The sequence below is a fragment of the Drosophila grimshawi genome, unplaced genomic scaffold, assembly GCF_018153295.1.
Source record: "Drosophila grimshawi isolate 15287-2541.00 unplaced genomic scaffold, ASM1815329v1 contig_1367, whole genome shotgun sequence".
NCBI lineage: Eukaryota > Metazoa > Arthropoda > Insecta > Diptera > Drosophilidae > Drosophila > Drosophila grimshawi.
The window spans coordinates 11,906,245-11,923,678 of NW_025062889.1; the positions used below are offsets into that span (position 1 = coordinate 11,906,245).

The following is a 17,434-nucleotide window of genomic DNA, read 5'->3' on the forward strand; positions in this document are numbered from 1 at the left end:
AATTATAAAATATTATATATATATTACGATCCACTTAATTAACAGAACCGGCATTTTAGTTGGTATTTTCTTTTATTGTAATCGTTGCCCCACACTGTTACCGGTAAATTTAAGAACAGTACTCAGTAGCAAAAATACTCGATACCAGGGCGATTTTGTCAACAGCTGATGGGAGTATTTTAGTTTTGTTTGTTTGTTTGTTTGTGGAAATGTGGGTTGTTTACGCATTGGTGTTGCATTTACTGCTGCTGGGATCCATATTTGTGATATACTTTCGGTCACCAGTCATTGAAGGTCTGCAACCACAGGCAGCATTGAATGTAGAGCCACCAGCTAATCGCCTTGTGCTGATTGTCACTGATGGATTGCGGGCTGAGTCATTCTTCGCTGAGAATTGCGGCAATGTGCCGCACTTGCGCAAGATATTCATGCGGGAAGGCATTGTTGGCATATCGCGCACCCGCGTGCCGACAGAATCGCGGCCCGGCCACATAGCATTGATAGCCGGACTGTACGAGGATCCGTCAGCAGTGACACGCGGCTGGAAGGAGAATCCGATTGAATTCGATACGGTATTCAATCGCAGCGAGCAAACGTACGCCTGGGGTGCCCACGATGTCCTCCATATATTCGAGAAGCTTGCCGATAGCGGCCGGCCCATGTATTTCGATGCCTATAATCACGATTTGGATTTTTCCGGTCAGCACAAGACTTACAAGCAGGATGAGTGGGTATTTGACAGGGTTCGCTTGCTGCTGAACCGAAAACGGGAGGAGCTGCGCAACGCCAAGAAGATTGTGTTCTTCCTACATCTGCTCGGTCTCGATACCGCTGGGCATGTCCACAAGCCAGGCACGCCTCTATTCCTGGAGAATTTGAAGTTTACGGAAGAGGAAATCTATAAGATTTATCAGAGATTTGAGGAGACATTTCCCGATAACCGAACTGCCTATTTGCTGACCTCAGATCACGGCATGACGGACTCGGGTAAGTTAACAACTCAATTGATAGAATAGAAATATATTTGACTTATTATTGCAGGATCTCATGGTGCTGGCGCTGCTTATGAAACTGACACACCCTTCATGCTCTGGGGTGCTGGTGTCGCTCGTAGTGCCAACACCGGCATCACATTTACGGCCAACGCTGAAGGCTTGGAGTTGCCGCTGCGCGAACTGGAACAGGCACAGCTAACGCCCCTAATGTCCGCCTTAATTGGTCTGCCGCCGCCAATGAACAACTTTGGCATATTGCCTTTGGCCTACATGAGCGCTGGCGACAAATATGAGGCGTTGGCAGCGCACAGCAATGCGCTGCAGTTGCTCGCCCAATATAAGCGTCTGCAGGAGCAGCACAAGCGTGGAATATTGGCGCCCTTTTTAAACAGTTTCGAGCAACTGACCTCGTTGGAGATCAATGCATATATGGCCAACACGGCAGCTGAATTGCGGCTGAACGAATTTAAAGAATCGCTGATCAACACGAACATCATTATGAAATTGGCTTTGCAGGGTATCGATTACTATCATGGATACTATCGCAATTGGCTGCTGATATGCACCACATTCACATTCCTCGGCTGGATTTTGTATTTATATCGCCTGCTCACCCATAATCGGACAACATCAAACAAGGAAGCTAAGCAGAAATCCCGTGCGACGGTTCCCCTCTATTTAGCAGCTATGCTGCTGATTGTCTTTGTTGTGGTGCAACGTGTTCCCATCTCTGTTGGATTTTATTTGCTGCTGCCGCTGATCGTCTGGATGCTGGTGATGCGACAAGGCAACCATAGCACTGTCGCCGTTAGAGTTTACTCGCAAACATCAGTTACTCGTGGAGCACCGCCTTCCTGGGCTCAGCTGCTGTTGCTCATTGCTTGCGCGGAGCTGCTGGTCTTCACCTTCTTCGAGCGTCGTCTGATCTCGCTGTGTTTCCTTGCCTTTAATGGCTACAGAAGCTGGGGCAACTTAAAACCCAACACGCTGGAGTTCTACAAATGGCTGTTCCTGGTAATCACGCTCAGTTGTTTCCCTCTGCTACCGCTCTCGGTGGGTTACCAGAATAACTATTTGCTGCTGGCTGGCATTCTGCTCCTGTTGCTCCGTGCATTTCTGAGCCGTGAGAGGTGGAGCTACAGTTGGCACACCAAGTTGTGCAATGCTCTGATATTGATCAACACCACAGTGTGTATCTATTTGCATAGTCACCAGTTAGCTGTGCCGCTTCCACTTAAACTTTTCAGTTGGCTCTATTTAGTGTACGCCATCTTGTCCATTCATCTCAGCAAGGAGACGTCGTTGGAGGTGCGTTTGGCGCAGATTACCTATAATTTCGGAACGCTCTACGCTCTGTTGTGCATGTCATATGAGGCACTGTTTATCCAGCTGCTGACTATGGAACTGGTAGCTTCGCTGGGAGCGCAGTGTGCAGCGGAATTATTTGAGCATAAGTCACTGCAGTCATCAGTACGCTTGGCATTTACCATTCTACTCTACACATTCTTCTCGCTCTTCGGCAGCGGGAACATTGCATCGATCAGTTCGTTCGACCCAAATGTTGCACGCTGTTTCCTTAGTCACTTTGCGCCGTTTGTGATCATGTCGCTGGTGCTGCTCAAGCTCCTGCTGCCTGTGGTGCTTAATCTGGCCATTGTGTACACCAACAGCGAGTATGCCCGTCAGCAGGAACAACAAATCTTCATTTGCCTGCTGCTCATCTGTGATATCATGGGTCTCAACTTTTTATTTCTCGTGCGCAATACGGGCTCCTGGCTGGAAATCGGATCGTCAATATCCCATTTCGTTATCATGGAGGTGACGACGCTGGTGCTGTTACTTCTCGCCTATGCAGCCAAGTGGCTGCTGCGTCCGAAAAACGGCGATCGCGCTGAATGCAAACTGAACTGATATACAAAAAACGTATACAAGTTAAATATAATTGAATATTTAAATGTATTATGTATCTTAATATAATATTTTAAGCATACTTTTAGGCAGACAAATAAAAACAAATGTTTAGAATCGCAAGAATTTTCTCTGTCGAACTGCATTGAAGGATTGGGGGATCATCCAATAGCCCAAACACTTAGGGTAGTTAGGTAGGGCTGATGAAAACAAAAGTTTTAAACATCATCAGGATCCGAGCTATGAAAAGATTTCTGTTTTACATAGTCATTTTATTTAAGCCGTTTGAAAGCCAATCTTCCTTTTTATTGCATTATTTTAATCGTCATGCCAAGGACTATCTGTGCAAATTTCGTTCAAACTTTTTTGCCCTACAAATCCTTAAATAAATCGACAGCCCTGTTTTCTTCTGTGAGTTAAAAAAATGTGTCCTTTCGAGATATGGCTACACCAAAATTAACTTTTATGATAATAAATGAAACTCTATTTCGGTGATAACCAATTCAATAAACAATTTATTAATTGCAACGTTAAGATATACATTATGTACTTGATAGAGTAGGTGTAGTACTATACAAAAGTGTCATGCTTATAAATATAGAATTATTCAAAACTAATTAAAATCCTTCCATTTCTGCTTTGCGCTTGCGTTTCTTGAGCTTCTGTTTGATGTCGGGTGCTTTGCCACGGACTACAGCTGTCTTCAGACGCTTGGCCACCTTCTTGCGCTCCTGCATACCAGCCTTGCGCTTGGCCGCTCGCACCGGATCATGAATCTTCTCCTGGGCAACAGTCTTGCGGCGTTCGGCACGTCGAACCATCAGCTTGGTCTGGACAACGTTCCGCTGCTTGTCGTAGGTCTCGGCACCGATGCGCTTCCGTAGTCGACTGCCCACACGCAATGTGAGCTGGCGTAGATCCGGATCGACATTCTGATCCTCCTCGGACATCTCGCGCACGAGTGCCTGCAGTAGAGAAGGAGCTAAGCGTGCGACTGCGTCAACGCTCAACAGTGTGGAAAGTCCTTCGATGAGTGTAAACAGAGCAGTGCGCTGAGGATAAAAAGAAAGGTAACAATGAGTGTCAGCGATTAAAGAGAGTGAGTAGCAGCTACTTACAATTGTGGTGTCATGCGGTGCCTTGGACACCTCCTTGTTTATCAGTATGCGTATGTTGCGCACCAGCCAATTGAGATTTATTTTGCTGGCAGGTGGCAACTGTTCGGATTGTTCTGCGTCCGTCGGCTCCTGTTTAATGCTAAAGGGCACATCCCGCAGCATGTGTGCAACGAAAAGCAGCAGCTTGACAATCTCATCAATCATTTCCTGGGCCGTCTCACCGGGAATAACCTGAGCGCACAAGTCCAACACCAGACTTTTCAGGTCTTGTGCCGGCTGTGCGTAGATAAATTCTAATTCCTTCACATCTTCTGATTGTTCTCGTTTAACGCCCACCAACTGTTGACCCACATACGCGTAATCGTAGTGCAACAATATCTGTGTCAGCATCTTGGCTGCATTGCAGCGAACCCAATTGTGCTCGTGGCCAAGTAGACGCTGACTGCCATAAGCCAGCTCATCCACTGTGGATGCCAGCTCCGGGTCGGTGATGACTGCCTCGCCGCAATGCTCAAAGATTTTCAACAGGCAATACTGCAACTGTATCAGCTGATGATCAATGTTGCGCTGCTGTTGCTCCATCAGTGCTCCGGTGTCGAGTTCGGTCAGCAACAGATCCCCATCCGTTGCTCTACTCGATTGCTAATGGGCGAATAAAGAAATATTTATTTAATAAATGTATTTCTAAAATTGATAATTCAATTTTCGCTTACCTTATGTCGCCGTTTCTTGGGTAGATTTGACTCGTCCACTTCTAGAGGCTCGCGTCCCGGAGCCCGAACAAATTTGCCACCTGCATCCGCATCTCCTAGATTTAGGACATTGACAAGGGGGGGCAGCACCACGTGCAATCTTTCGGCAAATCCAGCACGTTCTGCTTGAACAAATCGAGAGAGGAGTACAGAGGCCAACTCACGTACACCCGGCTTCTGGCTGGACTGCGGCGAGGTGAAGAAGAGCATGGTGAGGTCGAGGAGGGGCTGACGCTGCAGCTTGTTCAGCCTTCCAAGCATCGCTTCCAGAGCAGCTGCCACAGTGCGACGGCAGGCGGTGTCCTCATCGTTGACCAGACGCGTGCCCAGCGATAGGTATAAAAACTCCGAGTGCTTGGCCAGCAATTGCAGCGGGAACTTGTTGATGAGCGAGTGCATAAATTGAATAGCTGATTGGCGTCCAGCTGCCTGCGTATAAGCCAACTGAACGGACATGAATTTCAGCAGCTGGTCGACGCGCTTCTGCAGCGTATACTCCATGATGTATGTGATGAGGATGCCACGCGACTCATCCCGCACATGGTCCGACTGCGAAATGATGGACAAATCCGCCAGACGCTTCATCAGATCATGCAACGAACGCGTATCCACCTTGCGTCCAACGAGTGCTTTGAGTAGTGTAAAGCACATAGTTTGACTGCTGCACTCGCCTTCCTGCAGCTCCTGCTCAATGTGCAACAGTAGCTGTTCGATCTGCTCCTCAGTCAAGGTATAATCCTCACACTTGCGGAGCAGGGCCACCACAGCCTTGAAGCTAGCCCGCACCAGCTGCGCATTCTCCTCCTGCCGCGTTGCACCAAATGTGGAAAAGTTCTTGAGGATCTCAAACATGCGATTGACCACCGGACAGAGCTGTTCAGTGTCCAGCTCTGTCAGCTCATAGTCACCCATCCAGATGGCCGTGTAGCACTTTAGAGCATAGGTTGTTGTCCTGGCATGATTGCTGCTCAGGGCGTCTCTCAAAAGTGGCAGCAAGGGATGCAGAAAGGGCTGATAGTCGAGATCCGTTAGCTTCTTGCGCTTGAGCACAAAGTGAAGCAGCTCCAGTCCGAATTCAATAAGGATGTGCGCATTCGCCTGTGCATTCGACTTGACCTGTTTATTTCCGGTAGTAACGCTCCTACGACCAGGCGCCGGCTGTATCAGAAGGCAATCGGGACGCGAGCGACGCATTAGAGCCTGCTGCTTGGCGCTCAACTGCCGCTTCTGTGTGCCCGGCAGCAGATCCGTAATGCTCTCCGACATGGTGCCGTAGATGAAGATCAGTAGACTCTCTCTCGCTATGTGCGTATTCTCAACCAAACCGGCCACAATCTTGGCAAAGCACTCCTGTATCTTCTGGGTTACTCGGCGGGAGTGTGTGCGTGCCAGTTGCTCCTTGAAGGGCAGCAACAGATCCAACAGACAATTGTCGCGTATGTGCCGCGCCGCGATATTCAACGTCAAATAGCTCTTGGCACTGGGTTTCGCTTCGGGCGTGTGCGCGACAATCTTATCCACCTCCTTCTCAGCGCTCACATCGCCAAAGATGTCGTTCAGAGCTACTTCGAGCAGATTCTGCAGGCACGATTCGATGTGAGCCGGCTGCAACTGACCACGCAGTGCGTCGAGCACGCCATGCAACGTCACCGATAGCACATGCACCTGGAAGCCGCGCGTCAGCAGCGATTGCAACTGTTCCAGCAACATACCCAACCAACTGCCGCCCAGCGTGAGCATAATCTTCTTCAGTATATCACGGGTTAGCATGCGTACGGATTTCAACGGCGAACGCAGGAAAGTGCACACCTTCATGAAGATGCCTGAAGATGAGGAGGATTGATTAGTCAGAGTTTATAGATATTGCATAGCAGACTACTCACCTGGCAGACAGTTGTCCAAGAGCTCCTGCGGCAGCTTCTGCAGCAATTTCACCATGGCCAGGGCGATGGGCACACGTTGGATTTCCTCCTCTTCACGCTCGTAGCTCAGGCGACGTCGATTGACTTTGTGCTTGTTGTCATAGTTGGTCTTCTCGGTGATGGCCCGATTGAGAGTGGGCAACAGAACGCTGGTAATGGTGGCCATGACGCGTTTGGCTGCATTGGGCGCCAGAGCTTGAGAAAGTTTCTGCTGCTTCAATGGTTCCTCATCCTCCGCCTGCTCTTCCTCGAAGTCAATGAGTGTGCTGTCTACGGGCAGCTCCTCTTTGATATCCTTAACCTCAGAATCCTCATCGTTTTGCTCCTCAGTCGCTGTCGTTGGCTCCGCCTTCTGCGTATCTGTAATCATCTGCTTGAGTTGTGCCTGAAGATTGCCATCGGCATTGGTCAGATCAAAGTGGAAGGCGTCCAGGATGCGGACTACCAAGCGGACGCACTGTTTCTGCTGACCATGTGCGAGTCGGAGTCGCTGAAGGTAATGCCGGAGCACGGCATGGTATTGTTGCCAGGGAAGCAGCTCACACATGACGCCTACTGACTCGATGGCCACATCCACCAGTGTATGCTTCCCGGCATGCTTCTCACTCAGCAGATACCTCGTGGTTAGCGGCATCAGGTACTGCGTGAGGGTACGGGGAGTAGGGCATGTTTGCCGCCAGCTGGCACCACCAGCAATATTGACCAGACGTTGGAGTCCACGTCCATGACGCTGTGTCTGCAAGTGCAGCATGTTCTCAAAGAAATCGATATCCGCATCATGGGAGTCGCATAGCGGTGCGAGATCACGCAGAATCTCATGAGCATCGGGACACTGGCGAGCCAGTTCTCCGAGCAGGCCGATAGCTTCATTCCTAGCGTGCTCGTGACGCTCATCGCGCAGGCAGCGCTGCAGCAACGGGAGCAATGAATCATCCAGCCAAAAGTGAAGCTCATCGGACTGTCGCGTCAGCTGCTGGGTGAGCTGTGGGAGCAGCAGCTTGAGCAACTCACCAATATTGACACGCATGCCCAGGTCAGAGACATGCCGCAGCATGTAGAAACAGTTATAGGTGACCAGCAAGCCCAGTTCCAGATCAATGACAGACTGACGACTGTCATCCTCCTTGTGCTCGAGCATCTGTTTCAGTTCGGTGAGCGCCTGTAGACGCTTGTCGTAGTCGGGTTGTTCCAACCAGCGCTTGTCCCACGCATTCAGCTGCAGCACAAAGCGAGCCCAATCCCGTAGTGATGCTGAAGCGGCGGAGAGATTCGGTTGCTCCTTGGCCTGCTTGTGCAGTCGCTTTGCCATCTCGGCGAGCATTTCGCAGAGCAACTTGCGGGCTGGCAGCACGTGAACCTGCTCGAAGAACGGAGCCAGCTGGCGCACATAGCTGTGTGGAGCGGGCACACGCTGACAGAGATTGGATAGCGTTGTGATTAACTGGAGTACTGTCTCGGGTCCCGCACTAGCCGCCTGTTTGTTGAAGATGGGCAGTAGCGTTTGCAGTAGCAGTTCACACGTGTCCGACTGATGCACATGCACTGTGAGAAGGCTCAGGATGTTCAACTCCCGCTTGTCCAGTGTTTGTTTGCCAGCACGCTTGTGACGCCAGCTGGCCTGCATCAGCTGCAGCACATCCGGTATATAAGGCTGTAAAATGGCCAGAGCAACTGGGCCGTGGGCCTCCTCCGAGCTCGCACTCTCGAGTAGTTGTTCCACCAACTGGAGCAGTGCACGACGCACCACAGACTTTGCCTTGTCGTTCATCAGCAGAGCCATCAGATGGTGCATGATGGGCGGCGAATCAGGCGTGGGACGCTGCTGCAGCCAACACTGATAGGACGCCTCACCACCCCAGAGTAGAAGCAGCTTTAGCAGTGGCGTCGGCGCATGTATGGAGTCCTGCGATAATCGTTCCAATCCAGGCCAGACAAACACCTCACAAATAGCCTGCAGCTGTGCCGATTGCCACAACTCCGACATGTCCAACAGCTGGCTAAAGTAGTTGACCAGCGTTTGTAGTGCTCCATGCCGGACATTCTTATAGGCAGCCTCCACGTGGTGGGCAGTGGCTTTGAGCACCTGTTGGGAAACGCTGCCCGCTAGAAGCAGCAGCTTCAGCACATATAGTTGAAAGTCTACGCTTAGCCTGCCTGCAAACTCCTTGCGTATGAGCTCGAGAAGATTCACAATGCGTTGCAGTTGACGTGCAGAGATTACCGCAGAGGGGACAAACTGCATCCGTACATGAGCCGGCAGCAGCTCGATCGGTTGATCTGTGTACTCCTCGAAGCGACCAAAGGCCATTTTAAGAAAACTGAAAATCTCCTGCTCCTCCAACTGGCCCAGGAAACGCAGAATGAGCGTCTTACGCTGCTGTCCACTTAATTGACGTTGACCACCTTTGGTCAGGTGGCCATAGAGCACACGAAGTATGAAGGGCATCAGCTCCTCGCGCTGCTGGGTAGCCAAAGTGGACAGCTCCAAGCCAGTAAGTATCGTCTTGAATTTGGCATCATCAATTAGCCCCGCCAGCTCCTGCTTGTGCTGCACCAGCGTTGCGGGCTGCTTGTAGGCGACTAAGCAATCCAGTGCTAGCTGCTGTAGCTGTCCATTCGAACCAGCAAGCAGCTCCAGATAGAACTCGTGCATCTCCGCCTCCCGGTGCAAAGCCTTCGGATTTGGCTGCTTAACGAAGCAGGCCAACTTGAGCTGCAGGGTCTGCAGAATGAACTTCGCTTGTGAATTGCGCGATTTTCGCTTCTGGCGCTCCTGGTTTGTATTCCGCACCCCTGCTGTTGGTGACTTCTCAACAGTTTCGTTGTTGTCGCCATCGTTATCGGCATTCACATCCATGTCAACTGAAGTGCGGATAAAAAATGTAATTTATTTTATTTAACATAAAGATGGATACACAATTTACACAGCAATCACAGCTTACCTGTTATCTCGTTTAGATTCCATGTATGTTCTGTGCACTCCAGCTGGCCACGGTACTCGTGCTCCACAAACTGCAAGAACAGACTCACCAGATCCCTATTCTTGAGTTCGGCTATGTTGCCCAACTTGGGTATGCACTGCCAGAGCAGCTGACGATAGTTAAGTGCCTGTTGCTGCGGTATCTCCTGTTGTTCCTCATCGAGGGGCAACAGAGATGTCAGGGCCTGCGAACTGAAGATGCGTTGTGGCACTGGAGTCGCCTCCTCCTTGGATGAAATGCATGCAACTGTCAGCGAGAGCTTCTGGTGGAACAAGGGCCAGAACTCATCGGTGGTCATGACCTTAACATATTCGGCGAGTAGCTGTTGCACTGGCGCCCACACGAACTTGAAGTTGTTGTAAAGCAGACCGAGCAAGAGACTGACCGCATGCTCTTTGAAGTGGGGCAACTGGGCGTATTGTTTGAACTGCGCTGCTGTCGGCTCCAGCTGTTGCAGTTGCAGCAGCAGCTCACGGTAATTGTGGACGGTGGGCACAATGCCACAGGCAGCAGCAAAGTAACCATAAGGATTGGGCTGCTGCTTGCTGCTGCTGCCCAGCAGCTCCAAACAATGCGCAGCAATGCGGCGACACTGGCGATCCGGCTGACTCAACTGCTTGGAGACAGCATTCAAAATGTCCTCGGTCAGTTCGCTTTTGGACGCCTTAAGCAGGATTAGCTGCAGGCAGGCCAAGGCACGCAAGTCGTTATCGACAAGTGGAAGGAGTGTCTGTTGCAGTTGGGCACTTAGCTTTTTGGGCAACTTAAACTTAAGCAGAGAGTGTGTTTGCAGAAGGAGCAGCAAGAGCTGGCAGTCAGCTTGTTCATCCAACTGCTGCTGTATGGCCAAGTTTAGACTCTCCTCCAGTGGTTGCTTGTTGAAGCCACGCAGATGAGGTAACAATACTATTAGCAATAGTTGTTGCTCCTCCTTCACATCAATACGCTGTATTTGTTGCTGCAAACGCTCAAAGGTCTCAGTTTGTTTTAGTTGCATTGGATATGGCTGCCAATTGGCGAGACTTGTGGCATCTACGAGCAGTGGACGTTTGTGTTGCACAATGCGCGCTAATAGCTCTAGTGCAGCGGCATCCTGATGCTCCTCATAGTGTGCAACAACATGGGGCAGCACGAGGAGCTCAAAGAGCTTATAGTCCAGCATTTGAAGGACGAAACCCGCGTAGACTGTGCGCGACACCTGGCTAACTTGGAGCTGTTTCTGCAGCAGGCAACTGGCATCCAGTTGACTCAATTGCGTCAGCCGTGCCTGCAAGAGGCTGCTAACCAACGTGCTTAGCTGCTGCAGTGGCTCCGCCAAGTGCCGATCAAGTAGCTTCAATATTGTGGGCACCAGCAGTGACAATTCCGCAATATATTTGCCATCCTTGTGCGCAATTAGCGGCAATATTAAGTCCAGCAATTGCACTGTGGCAGTCACACTAAGATCCTCTTTGGAGACAGCGACACAGAGCTGCTGCCAAAGAACAACACTTTGATCGGCGTTCACAAAATTTAACAGCAGTCCAAAACAATGCTGCACAATGTCTGCCAGGAGGGTTGTCTGTGCCTCAGTATGCTTGCCGTCTACATTGCCAAGGAGCTGAAGAACGTGTGCGAGCAAATCTCCAGCACATGTGTGGAAATGGCCGTTGACACCACGCAGAATCTCGTAGAGCAGGCGTCCGCAGCCATGGACGCTGGCGACCTGCTCGCGCAACACCGTCTGCAGCACGTAGGCAAGGAAACGTGGAAAGTCGCGCACATCTCTCGCTATATAGGCAAAGCATTCCACGGCAAAGTTCGTCACATGTTCTGCATAATGATGCTCATCCAAGAGTGGGAGAATTGCATTAAAGACGATGCCAATGTTGCGCTTCAAATACGATTTGAGTGTTTTGAACAGATGAGCAAGACAGATGAGCGTCCACTCCAGTTGCTCGGCATCCTGTGTGTTGAGCAGGCATATCAAACGATCCAGCACGCGTTGAAAATATGCATAAAACTCCTCGCGAAGATCGCGTGCCAGAACATAGAGCAGCTCCAGCAGCGGTTGCTGTGACAAATTTGTCGCTGTGGCCAAGCGCTCCAGCAGCAGATCGATGACAAAGTCCTTTTGGTGCAGCAGCTGTGGCAGGGTTACAATTTTCCGACAACGTTTGCTAAAGTCGTTGTACTCCTCAGTCAGATTGAGCACGTTCCATTTTTGCAGTGTTTGTTGAAAGTAGGTTTCATTTTCCGCCTCCTCGAGCTGTTCGTATTTATGGCCTATGTGGTAGAGTGCCAAGTGGCGCAGGTCAATCTCATTGACGCGATCTGTAAACGATTTGAACTACAAACGCAAAATAAAATAAAAATTATCAAAATTTGAATGTGCACTGAAAAGCTATGAGCCACTTACCCGAAACGTATTTGTGTCTTTCGACTTTTCTGTTATTGCCGCCATATTTTTGTCTCTGCAGTCTGCTAGTTGTGTGAGAATAACGCGTTAAAAGCACTTAATAAGTAATACTTATTAATTTAATTTACTTTTTGTCTGCAACACGTGCGCATTGTTTACAAAATTGCGGAGAAGAGAACTGTTAACAGCGATTGCACTAACAACTGTATGAAACGATAACAGCTGTTATTAACAGCAAGCAATTTTTATTTGGTGGACAAATGCCGGTAATAATTCTTTAAATCACAATGTACAAATTTCCTATAAATAATAAAAATGCAGTGCAAACTATTTTGCTTAATCTCAAGAATCAATAGTTTGGCAGTAATGACAATATGCCCAATAAATTTTAACTCAGCAACAGGTGAAGTCTCGAGTACTATCGATAGACTTCATCATGAATTCGTTTAAATATCGATAAGCTGTTCCAAACTAGAACCATACGAACGATATAAATGCTCTGGTCACACAAGAAAACAGTAACAAATTTTACCGCACATTTTAAATATAGGCGGCAACTTGATAAATTTGTATAAAATCATTTTTATTTTCAATAAAATTTAATTTAAGAAAAATTGATTTAATGCATTTTTATGCAGACTCCTGTGCTTGCCGATAATCATGAACTGTGCCACGTTCGACAAACTTCTGTGTGTTTTCATTGGATGACACTTCAACTTTGGACGCGTCATCGATGTGTCCATATCCACCGCCACCAGGTGTTTTCATTGCAAATGTATCCTGTAAGATATATAAAATATGGTAATATTATATTCTTTAAATATGTATGTGCTGGCCTGCACTCACCCCCGTCTCAACATCAATACAGGTCTTGCCAGCGAGGGCAATAACTCTTCCATCATGCTTAACAATGAGATTGCGTCCACGCTTGCCTGATTCTCCGCCAGCGAGACCATACGGCTGAAGTGTACGACGTTCAGTGAGAACGGATAATGTAACCGGCTTGCGGAAGAGTAAATCCCGTTCGACGCCCTCGCCTCCAAGGAATTGGCCACGACCACCAGAGCCATCGGTGCGCAGACAGAAACGCTTCAGTATCATGGGATAGCGTAATTCCAGAATCTCCGGATCAGTAATACGAGTATTGGTCATATGTGTGTGTACACCACCAGCACCATGCCAGCCCGGACCAGCACCCGAACCACCAGCAACGGTTTCATAATAGCCCCACTGATCATCGCCAATGGTGATGTTGTTCATGCAGCCCTGGGAGGCGGCACAGGCCCGGAATGCCTTCAGCACCGTGTCCACAATGCGCTGTGAGGTCTGCACATTGCCACCAACAACAGCGGCGCCTTCTGAAGGATCCAATATGGAGTTCTTGGGTATCACCACCTGAATGGGCGCCAGACAACCTTGGTTAAGTGGCACATCGTGTCCCACCATGCAACGGAGGCAGTAAATGAGAGCCGATAAGGTTATCGCACGTGGAGCATTACAGTTGCCCCAAACTTCTTGACCGGAGCCGGTGAAATCGCACAAGGCCGATCCGTTATCAGGATCAATGGTGACTCGCAGCTTAATGGGTGAGCCGTCATCCATAAACTCTTGGGCTTCGAGCACAGTGGAGCCGGTCCTCTCCAATGTATCCTTTCCGATTTGGCGTAACATATCGCGCACGGCAAGCTCGGCATTCTTTTGTATATGCGTCATGTAGGCTTGGACGACATCCAAGCCATAGCTATCAATCAGCTCCAACACCAGGTGAATCCCCTTATGATTGGCCGCAATCTGCGCTTTTAGGTCGGACAGATTATCGCTCAAATTCCTTGTACCGACAGCTCCTTTAGCGTCCGTTGGCGTTGTCAGACGTTGCACAATCTGCTTCTCCTGGAATACACCATTCTCCACAATGAGGAACGACTTGAAGGCGGCGCCCTCCTGGGCCAAAGATGTCGAGTGCGGTGGCATCGAGCCCGGCGTGATGCCTCCTATGTCCGCATGATGTCCACGCGATGCCACAAAGAACACTGGACGTGGTTGGCCTCTGTGTAATTGGATGAGAGCTATAAATTTGAGCATGATAATCCTAAAAAGATGAATTACTTACTCATAAAACACTGGTGTAATAACTGTCAGATCTGGCAAATGGGAGCCACCAGCTTGTGGATGATTTGCCAAGATGACATCGCCATTCTTTAATGTGTCTCCCCGCACGCGCAACTGATACTGCACCGTCTCCTGCATGGCACCCAGGTGCACTGGAATATGTGGAGCATTGCTCACGAGACCACCATCCGGGCCAAATAGTGCGCAAGAGAAGTCCAGACGTTCCTTAATGTTAGTTGAAATTGAGGTACGCTGAAGCACCCTAGAAAAGAAGACTTATGTTAATCATCCACTCGACTGCTGCTTAAAGTTAGAGATTTACCTGCCCATCTGCTCGGCGATGCTCATGAAACGATGGCTAAATATGCTCAGATGGACTGGATCCAATTCGGCATTGATGCCATGCTTGCCACTGGTTTGCACATTCATAATCAGATCACCATAGCTGGTCACATGGACGTCACACTCGGGCTCCACGATAATCGTGGACAATTGATCGATGAGCACAGCTGGCCCAGAGATTTGATGACCAGCCCGCAAATTCTTAGTCAAATAGATGGGTGCATCGTAGGAGCCCTCATCAAAGTGAACCTGGGTATTCCCCTCGGCCGTTGGCGTTTGCTCTCCGGCACGTTCCACCTGCAGCTCAGGGGGCGTTTCATTCTTGCCCAGTCCTCGAATGCGTATGTCATCCACGATAATGCGTCGATTCTGCAGCACAAACCCAAACTCGGTACGGTAGCGTTCCAGGAAAGTCACCTGGAAGTCCCCATAAGCAGCAATCAGTGCTGATGCAGATTGAATTCCAGCATCAGCAGTTGGAGAGCACATCAAGGCGCCATCTGTTGCCTCGTAGCGCAAATGCAGAAATGGTTGCAACTCAATTCGTTTAAATCCTTGCTGTGCAAGCTGAGCATGACACCGCTCCGATAATGCATCTAGACGCGACTTCAAGAGCTTAGCATTCGCTTCATTGAACTCAATACCACTGGGCTCCTGCACCTCCTGGACAACATCAGCCAGAGCCATCCCGTAGGCAGATAGTACGCCCGCATATTTATGCACCACAACTTTGGCAATACCCAGATTTCTGGCTATGGAGCAAGCATGCTGACCTCCAGCGCCGCCAAAGCAGGACAGCACATGATTGGCGGTGTCCAGGCCACGGGATTGGGTCAGAGCTCGTATCGGACGACACATAGTTTCGTTGGCAACGCGAATGAAACCTAGAGCCACTTGCTCTATTGTCAACACTCGGGGATCACCGGTGACCTTCAAATGAGCATTGATATCCGACTGCAGCACACCGAACTTCTTCCTGGTCAACTCATAGTCAAGCGGTTCGCTCTCATTCGGGCCGAATATCTTTGGAAAGTATTGCGGCAGAATCCGACCGAGCATCAGATTGGCATCCGTGACGGTTAAGGGTCCGCCCTTCTTATAGCACGTGGGTCCTGGATGGGAGCCGGCTGATTCGGGACCAACAACAAATATGCCAGAGCGAAAGAAGAGTCGAGAGCCGCCACCCGCTGCAACTGTGTTGATGTCCAATTGTGGGGCTTGGATTGTCACGCCAGCCGTGGTGCTCTCAATCACGTGCTCATAACTGCCAGCATATCGAGACACATCCGTCGAAGTGCCGCCCATATCAAAGCCAATTAATGGTAACTCCGTTTCGCGACAGCCAGTCAAAGCGTAGCCCACGACGCCACCTGCTGGCCCGGAGAGTATCGCACGAGCCCCACGGAAATTCTCCATGTTGGTCAAGCCACCGTCCGATTGCATGAAGAGCACATCAACGCCACTCAGCTGATTCTCAAATCCCGACTTGAAGCTATAACGAAATATTACATATTTAAAAAAAATATTATTATCAATAAAATTAATTTAAATAAGTTATGCCGAAGAAAATGTAAAACTACGATAAGAACAAGCTGAGACACAAGACCCAAGGCAAAACACAAAATTACAATCTTGATTGAAATTCTATGTAAGCAGGTATGTCTACTTTTTTGACCTCGACTATGTAGTTAGAGATTTTTATAGTTGTTGTCATTGCCTTTTGTACTCTATATACATATGCATAGGTTTTTCCAGAGCCGTGTTTTTTTCTTTCATTAATACCATTATCTTTATTGTTGTCGCGCTATTATGGTTGTTGTTTTAGATTTTTGAATTGTTGTTCGACCAAAATAAAAAAAATACAAAAAAGAACACTCTCATAGAGCAAATTTATGAGCGAGAGATTAAGACATACAGTTAGCACGCACACACACAAGCAAACACACTCACATATATATATAAATATACAGTAGCATCCACTTACCTGGCTAGGTAACGATCGACGTGTGGTGTTAAATAGGCCTCCGCACAGGCTGTGTAGCCTCTGGCCACCACCCGGCACATGGGCATCGCCTTGTGGGAGAGTGTGACATGACTGAATCCAAGCTGGGTGGCAATCTCTCCAATACGCAACTCGTGCTCCGGACAGGCGTAACTGTGTGCCAGCACCACGGCCACTGAATTGATGCCTTTTTGGCGAGCGGCACCTAAGGACACCCGAACGGCAGACTCATCCACAGGCTCCACTTCAAAGTAATTGCTACCAGTAATGCCCTGCAGCACTTTCCACTGATGATCTGAAAGATAATTCGTTGGTAAACAGCTGGGCCAAAAATTTGAGGTTAACTTACTAAGCTGACAGCGTTCGGGCTGCTCGGGTACAATTCGACAGTTGACCTCGACGACAGTCTGGTAGAGATTCGCCGGCTTGCGTATATTGAGGTCAAATATCTTTGGCCTCGCCTGGTTGCCAATGTAGAGGAGATCACGGAAACCGGTGTTAACAACCAGGACAACTGGATCACCCTTGCGCTCGAGCAGAGCATTTGTCGCCACAGTGGTGCCCATGCGCACCCAGCCAATCATTGAGGTGTCCACCAGACCCGCTGCAGTCAGATCTGCGCCAGTTTCCTGTGATCAACACCTGCCCGATTAATTTATGCCATTAGCTATAGCTCTATACCTTGATACCTCTTTCAGTATGCGCCGTATGCCTTCACGGGGTGCGTCACTGTAGCGTTCGGGATCTTCGGAGAGAAGCTTCATGGTGCGCACTCGACCGCCGGGACAGATGCAGAGAACATCGGTAAAGGTGCCGCCGCGATCGATAGCAAAACAATACTTGCCGGAGGAGGCCATTATTCAGTCCGTTGCGTGTATATGTCTATCAAAGCAGAGCGATCGTCGCT

General features: G+C 49.3%; 3 protein-coding genes across 4 annotated transcripts; 1 reads left to right on the forward strand and 2 right to left on the reverse strand.

Moving 5' to 3' along the window:
• The first annotated feature begins 149 nt into the window (after nt 1-149).
• On the forward strand, nt 150-3,020 carry LOC6560176 (GPI ethanolamine phosphate transferase 1). Its single transcript, XM_001986509.3, has 2 exons — nt 150-987; nt 1,042-3,020. The coding sequence occupies exons 1-2, from the start codon at nt 210-212 to the stop codon at nt 2,904-2,906; spliced, it is 2,643 nt and encodes an 880-aa protein (XP_001986545.1). The 5' UTR covers nt 150-209; the 3' UTR covers nt 2,907-3,020.
• Nucleotides 3,021-3,395: 375 nt separating this feature from the next.
• Nucleotides 3,396-12,207, reverse strand: LOC116806252 (small subunit processome component 20 homolog). Its single transcript, XM_043214602.1, has 7 exons — nt 12,203-12,207; nt 12,075-12,139; nt 9,638-12,005; nt 6,657-9,557; nt 4,735-6,596; nt 4,022-4,663; nt 3,396-3,955 (listed from the first exon to the last, which is right to left on the reverse strand). Exons 2-7 carry the CDS (start codon nt 12,117-12,119, stop codon nt 3,521-3,523), a joined length of 8,253 nt encoding a protein of 2,750 aa, XP_043070537.1. The 5' UTR covers nt 12,120-12,139; nt 12,203-12,207; the 3' UTR covers nt 3,396-3,520.
• Nucleotides 12,208-12,636: 429 nt separating this feature from the next.
• LOC6560433 (5-oxoprolinase) lies at nt 12,637-17,434 on the reverse strand. 2 transcript variants are annotated; one of them, XM_001986511.3, is made up of 7 exons: nt 17,217-17,434; nt 16,877-17,156; nt 16,510-16,822; nt 14,506-16,017; nt 14,185-14,445; nt 12,921-14,121; nt 12,666-12,854 (listed from the first exon to the last, which is right to left on the reverse strand). In XM_001986511.3, exons 1-7 carry the CDS (start codon nt 17,382-17,384, stop codon nt 12,705-12,707), a joined length of 3,885 nt encoding a protein of 1,294 aa, XP_001986547.1. In that variant the 5' UTR covers nt 17,385-17,434; the 3' UTR covers nt 12,666-12,704. The 2 variants fall into 2 exon arrangements, with proteins under 2 accessions (XP_043070769.1, XP_001986547.1); XM_043214834.1 differs by having other exon boundaries at nt 12,637-12,854; nt 16,510-17,156; nt 17,217-17,414.